At 45.3% G+C, this 6997-nt stretch overlaps 1 protein-coding gene across 5 annotated transcripts; it reads left to right on the top strand.

Moving 5' to 3' along the window:
• The first annotated feature begins 213 nt into the window (after positions 1-213).
• LOC147980561 (cytochrome P450 704C1-like) lies at positions 214-4342 on the top strand. Of its 5 annotated transcripts, none has more exons than XM_087513380.1 (5): positions 214-617; positions 719-934; positions 1082-1372; positions 1437-1766; positions 2502-3158. In XM_087513380.1, exons 1-5 carry the CDS (start codon positions 315-317, stop codon positions 3060-3062), a joined length of 1701 nt encoding a protein of 566 aa, XP_087369506.1. In that variant the 5' UTR covers positions 214-314; the 3' UTR covers positions 3063-3158. The 5 variants fall into 5 exon arrangements, with proteins under 5 accessions (XP_087369506.1, XP_087369507.1, XP_087369510.1 ...); XM_087513381.1 differs by having other exon boundaries at positions 1082-1360; XM_087513384.1 differs by having other exon boundaries at positions 216-617; positions 2513-2681.
• The last annotated feature ends 2655 nt before the right edge of the window (positions 4343-6997 follow it).

Below are 6997 nucleotides of genomic sequence, written 5' to 3' on the forward strand. Positions count from 1 at the left end.
ATCTTAGACATGCATAGAGTGTATTGCAATGTATCTCATCTGAAAAATGATTCACGTGTTATACACTATTCTAACGCACGAATCTTGAGCATTCAATGAATGACCCGGGATCTGCCGCTATCAGCTGGTAACGCGCAATTTTCCATTTTGCACGGGAAAGGGAATTAAGAAGAAAGGCGACACGAAGAGATAACGTGGCCCAAGGTGGACCGTGAGGAATCGTTTGCCACAGTTCCGGCCGGCCGAGTCACTCTCACACGCACAGCTCAGCTCAGCTCACAAGTCACAACACACACGCGACCAAGTGAGCGGCTATGGCGACGGGAATGCCGGAGTGCTCCCCGGCCTTGCTGCTGGCTGCCGGCCTCGCCGTGCTAGCGATCAGCTCGTACCTTGCCGCCATCGTTGTCGGCCGCGGCGCCGCGCGGTACCCGCCTGTGGCCGGAACGGTGTTCCACCAGGTATACCACCTCCGGCGGCTGCACGACTACTACACGGACCTGTTCCGCGAGCACGCGACGTTCCGGCTGCTCGCGCCGGGCCGGAGGCAGATTTACACCTCCGACACGGCGGTGGTCGAGCACATCCTCAGGACCAACTTCGCCAACTACGGCAAGGTACGCGATGCAAGGTAGTACAGTAACTAATTTGGATCAAGAGAGTGATTAGCTCATAATATATGCATGTGATCGATGTTTCTGAACAAACACAATGAAAGGGCGCGTCTCACTACGACAAGACGAGCGATCTCTTCGGAGACGGCATCTTCACGGCCGACGGCGACAAGTGGAGGCAGCAGAGGAAGATCGCCAGCTACGACTTCTCCACGAGGGCCCTCCGGGACTTCAGCGGCGGCGTCTTCAACAGGGACGCCGCCAAGCTCGCGCACATCGTCTCCGGCAACGCAGCCGCGAAGCAACCCATGGACTTTCAGGTCAACCATCGAGCATCCTCTGCTTAACTCCAGGACCATCCTCTGACCTATGAGCAGTGACGTCCCTGTTGAAAGCCTCTGGTTAATTCCTTCCAGGACCATCCCGCGAAGCCGATACGTGTATATTTGACTGGTTTCTTGGATCAGGAGTTGCTGATGAAAGCGACGATGGACTCCATCTTCACCATCGCCGTCGGCGTGGACCTCGACACGCTGTCGGGGTCGGACGAGGGGAGCCGCTTCGCCGCGGCGTTGGACGACGCCAGCGAGTTCACCCTGCTCCGTTTCGTCAACGCCTTCTGGAAGGTGTCGAGGTTCCTCAACGTCGGCGCCGAGGCGGCGCTCAGGCGCAGGATTGAGGTCGTCGACGAGTTCATGTACAAGCGCATCCGTGCCAGGGCGGACGAGATATCGGACGACGGCGAGGCACACGACACTGTTAGTATGTTACGCTTGAAACCGAAGCTCAGGTTTTCCTTGACGTTGGTGACTCACTTGACAGGTGTCCAAGGATGATCTGCTGTCGAGGTTCATACAGGCAAGCACCCGCGACGCCGGCGAGGTGGACTACAAGCACCTGAGAGACATGATACTGAACATAGTCATGGCCGGCAAGGACACGACCGCCGGAGCGCTTGCCTGGTTCCTGTACATGATGTGCAAGCACCCGGAGGTCCAGGAGAGGATAAGCGAGGAGGCTGCCGACGCCGGCGAGGCCACGTCATCGATCGACGACTTCTCCCGGAGCCTCACCGACGAGGCGCTCAACAAGATGCACTACCTGCACGCCGCCCTGACGGAGACGCTCCGGCTGTACCCTTCGCTCCCGCTGGTGAGTCCATCCATCTACCACGAATTGACGGCACACTCTAAACTTGTTGGGATTCCATGGAAGATTATAACTGCAGATTTTTTTTCAAAAAGAAGGCAAAGGATTTACCATTCATTAATTAAGTACTTAGAAGAAAAATTGCATAGTTAATTAATAAAAAACAGTCTTACTAAATTTTAGTCGACTGGGACTTGGTTATGCCTTAGCCGATGCTATATTTATGAGATCATACATTGAGGTTCGTACAAAAGTTTTTTTTAATTTTCTGCCTTAATTACTACATGTTATGTCACTGTACTGAGACTTGATTAAGTCTCAAATGACTGAGACCTAGTCACACCCAACGAATAACCATCCAAAATGTGTCCCAAGTTGATACCCGTAAAGACAAAGCAGGTCGGACCTGAGCCACCAATGCAAGCAACTCTCCCAAGATACTGAGCAGAGAGTGAATTGCGAAAAACCACCACATTCTAAGTTCACTTTCGGATTTGCCACCACATTCCTTGGGGACCCCAAAAATCTACCGGTTTTCTTACTAATTTTTTCAATAAACACTTATGACCGATTTGGGACAAATTAAAACAATTCCTGACAAGTTGGACCCAGTGGTCAGGTCCAAGTGGCACTAAAAGTCAACACAAACAACATTCACCGTCAAGTTGGATGTAGGACCCATCCGTTAGAGCTTGCTACCATATTTCTTTTTTCTTTCTATGGCATTTCTTCAAACAGCTTGCGCGCAGAGGACTGGCAGTTCTCGGCAGCGAACGGCGGCGGTTCTTGGAGATGAGCAAGGCCATAGCTTCGTCCCGGCCACGCCCTACCGAGCCCCTGCTCCCTGCCCTGAAGAACGACACCATGGACGCCACCAAGCTTCGGCCACGCATCCCCTCGGCCATGGCTAGCCCAACACCGTCCACGCGCGTCACAGAAGCAGGAAGCGAGGGGGGCAGTGGCACGGTCTTCCCTGGCCTAAGAAGGCCAACACAACGGCTTACGGTGTGGTGGCGAGAGCAGGCCATGGCGGGGCCATCTGTCGCTGCGGCGAGCGCTGCTGCCGAGCCGTGGCCGCCTATGCTCGGCAACCGTTGGGCGAGCGGGCGCAGTGTAAGGAGGAGGCGCCAGGGAGAGAGAAGAAGGGGAAAGGGGACGTGGCTGCCGGAGGTGGGCTCACCGGCGGCGCGCCCGGCCGGGGGAGTCAGCAGACCATGCGCGAGGTGGTGGCGCTCGGCTGGGGTGAGTAGCTGGACGAGATTTGTGGATTGGGCCCTGACAGGTGGCCCCTCCTTTTAACTTAACATTCAACTTCTTTATGTTGACTTTTAGTGCCGTGTGGACTTGACTAGCGGGCCCGGCATGTCAGAAATTGGATTAATTTGTCTTGAACCATCTTCAGTGTTTATTGAGAAAATTAGTAAGGAAACCGGTAGATTTTTGGAGCGCATAAGAAATGTGGTGGCAAATCCGAAAATGAACTTAGAATGTGGTTGTTTTTGGCAATTCACTCCTGAGCAGACCATGACCAGCTCGTATACTAAACCAAGGGCGGGCAGAGTAAAACTCAATCCAAATGGTTCTTACCTTGAAAACAAATGGGGTGCAGGCATGATTCTCAGGGATTCTGAAGGCTCAATAATTCTTAGTTCATGCAGACATCTATTCACATGCGCTGATGCGTTAGAAGCAAAGCTATTAGCTATAAAAGAGGGAATTTCATTAGCACTACAATGGAATTATACTTACCCATTGATGTCGAATCGGATTGTTCGGAGGATATCTCAATGATCAAGGAAGGAGTTGGCAACAAATAAAAGCATGCGTTCATCGTCAAGGAGATCATTGATAGCTGGCTGCAAACTCCCGCGCCTTGCCAGCTGAGCTATGCTCAGTTCTCATTGGACGAGATTTTAAGACCGAACTTTGAGTAATACAAGAACTTTTTCGTAAAAAAAAAACATGTTAAAACCATCACAATTCACTGAGCTGCACAATTGCAGATATGAGTTCTTCTGTCTTTTTGTGCTTCAGGATAACAAGGAGTGCTTTTCCGACGACGTTTTGCCCAACGGCCTCAGCGTCGGCAAGGGAGACATCGTGTTCTACGCCCCCTACGCCATGGGCCGGATGGAGCGGCTGTGGGGCGAGGACGCCATTGCTTTCCGACCCGAAAGATGGCTCGACGAGCGCGGCGAGTTCCTGCCGGAGAGCCCTTTCAAGTTCACGGCTTTCCAGTCTGGTCCAAGGATCTGCTTGGGAAAGGAATTCGCGTACAGGCAGATGAAGATCTTCGCGGCCGTGCTGCTCCGCTTCTTCGTGCTCGCGTTGCATGACAAGGATGCCAGCGTCAAGTACAGGACCATGATCACGCTCTACATCGATCAGGGTCTCCATCTGACGGCTACGGCCAGAGGCATCGTGTAGCCACCTTTGTACTCAAGATACGCGTACGTACGTGATTGAATATCTCTTCTTTTTTTGAGACTCGCGATTGGATGTCTCAAGTATTGAATCTTAGCCCGGACATGGAAGTGGCTCCGTATGAACATATATTTTGTGAACTACCTTTTTTTTCACATTCCAATGACAACGTATGAGCAACTTTTTAAAAAAACTAAACCTTTTTTAAATAGAATTTGCCCGTATACACGAATATTTTTAAATGTGACATAAATATGTAAGAAATGTTCATGTCATTTGAAAAATGTTCATAATAACGTAAAAAATGTTCATGTCATTTGAAAAATGTTCATAATAATTTTAAAAATGTTCTCATAAATTTTAAAAAGGGTTCACAAAACAAATATTGTACACGACATTTAAAAATGCCCAGGCATTTAAAATATGTTCATGAAAGTTTAATAAATGATGATGAAATGTTAAAATTCTTTATGCAATTTTAAAAAAAAGTCTCTGCCACTTTAGGGAAAAATCATAAACACTTAATAATTTTTTGCATGTTTTACCAAAAATGTTGATGGCATTTTAAAATTTATTAAATGCAATTAAAAAATATTTCTTGTGTTGAAATAATATTCAGTGTGCATTTTACAAAATTTGAACATGTAATCGGATATATTCGCAATGTTTATTTGAAAAATATGTTTAGCGTGTATTTCAAAAATGTCACTTCTACTCAAAAATGGTCAGTGTGAATTCTTAAAAGTTCACTTGTATTTATTTTTGAATAAAGTCACCAAAGAAAACCAAAAGAACAACGCAAATGTTAATGCCCACACATGTGGCACGAAACAACATGGTCCAAACGTCTTCATTACCATTCATTTTGTCACGTCAAAACAGATGACATCAGCGGGCATGTTTGTGGTTTTCGGCTTAAAAATATTTTATCTCCTAATTAAAAATTCATTTTCACCATAAATTTGTCTCAACGAGATCTTCAAAACTAGATCCCATGTTGATATGTTTCAACGAATATTTTTTGCTCAAAAGTTGCCATGATGTTTACACCGTATTTGCCATAGTGTTTACACTAAAGTTGCCATGTGAAAATTCCAGTTTATAGAGCATGGCAATTTTAGTATTTTGATCATGGCACTTCCAGTACTTTGACCATAAAAATATTTTTTATATGAACCATGGCAATTTTAAGTGCATGTATCATGGCAATTTTAGTTTATGGTTCATGGCAAGTCTAGTTTCTTAATTCCCTGTTTTACAATATGTAAAAAAATACTTTTAAATGTAGAAGAAAATAGCTGAAACATATCATGGCAACTTCAGCGTAAACACCATGACAATTCATATGCAATAGACATGACAACTTTTAACCCTGAAAAAAAGTCGTCGAAACATATTGATATGAGATCTAGTTTTGAAGATCTCGTCGCGATGGATTTAAGGGTGAAAACGGATCTTCAATCGGATTTTTCATTTAAGAGATAAAACATTTTAAAAACTAAAAATCAAAAAGATTTCCATATACATGCATGCGGTGACGTGGCGCAATCTGTGTGTTAGGACATCCATAGTGCTTGGAGGCTGGCTTGCCTCTAAGCTGGACCCCATGTCCTGTAGTGTGTAGCAAATATTCCCAGCCTCTTAGGTGTCCCCACATAGAGTAAAATATTTGATTCTTCAACCGATTGTGTCTCATCTCTTTGCATGGCCATCACTCTTTCTATCCATGACATGTGAGGTTAGCTGATTATTTTAGTTCAAAGCAAGAATTAGAGGCAGCCTCCAAGCTTGGCGTCTATGCCAAAGATTTTGGCTTAGGGACGTATGCCCACAGTGTATAGCGCCTGCCTCTAAATACTTAGGGGCTGGCTTAGAGGCAACAAAACACAACATTGTGGATGCTCTTATAAAACGTGTGGACGGATGTCGCTCCCACTATATATGTGGGCATTGTCAACATCCAAGAACAAATAACGAAAAACAGAAAATAAAAACCGAAAGAAAACTGATAGAAAAAACGATAGAGAAAAACATAGAAAAGAAAAATAAAAAACCAAGCGGAACCCCAATATCGGGCCGAAGTTTCGAAAACCAATCTGGAGTACAACGCCGCACAGTTGGGCCAGCCCATAAGACGAACACTTAGGCTCACGTCGGTTTCGCAGTAAGCGAAACATAGGACTGGTGTTCGTGTTTGCTGCTCATAGCGAGGAATAGGTATGCTCCGTCCGATGTAACACCGGTCCATCAACACATATATTATTTTTGTAAATTTCATAAAATATGTTCTAAATGTACGAAATAAAAAATATGAAGGAATAAGTACCAAAAATGGTTTATTACTTTGAAAACTAAGTTTTTTGAAATAAATGTGTGAACATTTTGTAAATACATGATAAACTTTTTTTAAACACACAATGAACCTTTTTCAATCATAAGGTAAACTTTTTCCCAAAACACTTTTTAGGTAATATAGAAACATTCTTCTAAAATGTTCCCAATCTATTTAGTACTACTCCCTCCGTCACATAATGTAAAACGTTTTTTGACATTACTAATGTCAAAAGACGTCTTATATTATGAGACAAAGAGAGTAGAACATTAATAAAAAGGAAAAAAGCAGAGAGAGAGAGAGAGAGAGAAAACAATTTTTTTTAGAACAAATTAAAACAATACATGTCGACGTGCTTACATGCATGCTATGTCCGCACTGGGCTTGGCCTATTTTGGAGGGGGGCACTTGAGACGACACCATATTCGGCCTCATGATAAGTGAGTTCTAGACGTTCCCAATTTGTCTCAAACGTTGC

This window comes from Triticum urartu, chromosome 3A, assembly GCF_056163025.1.
Source record: "Triticum urartu cultivar PI428250 chromosome 3A, HENAU_Tu73, whole genome shotgun sequence".
NCBI lineage: Eukaryota > Viridiplantae > Streptophyta > Magnoliopsida > Poales > Poaceae > Triticum > Triticum urartu.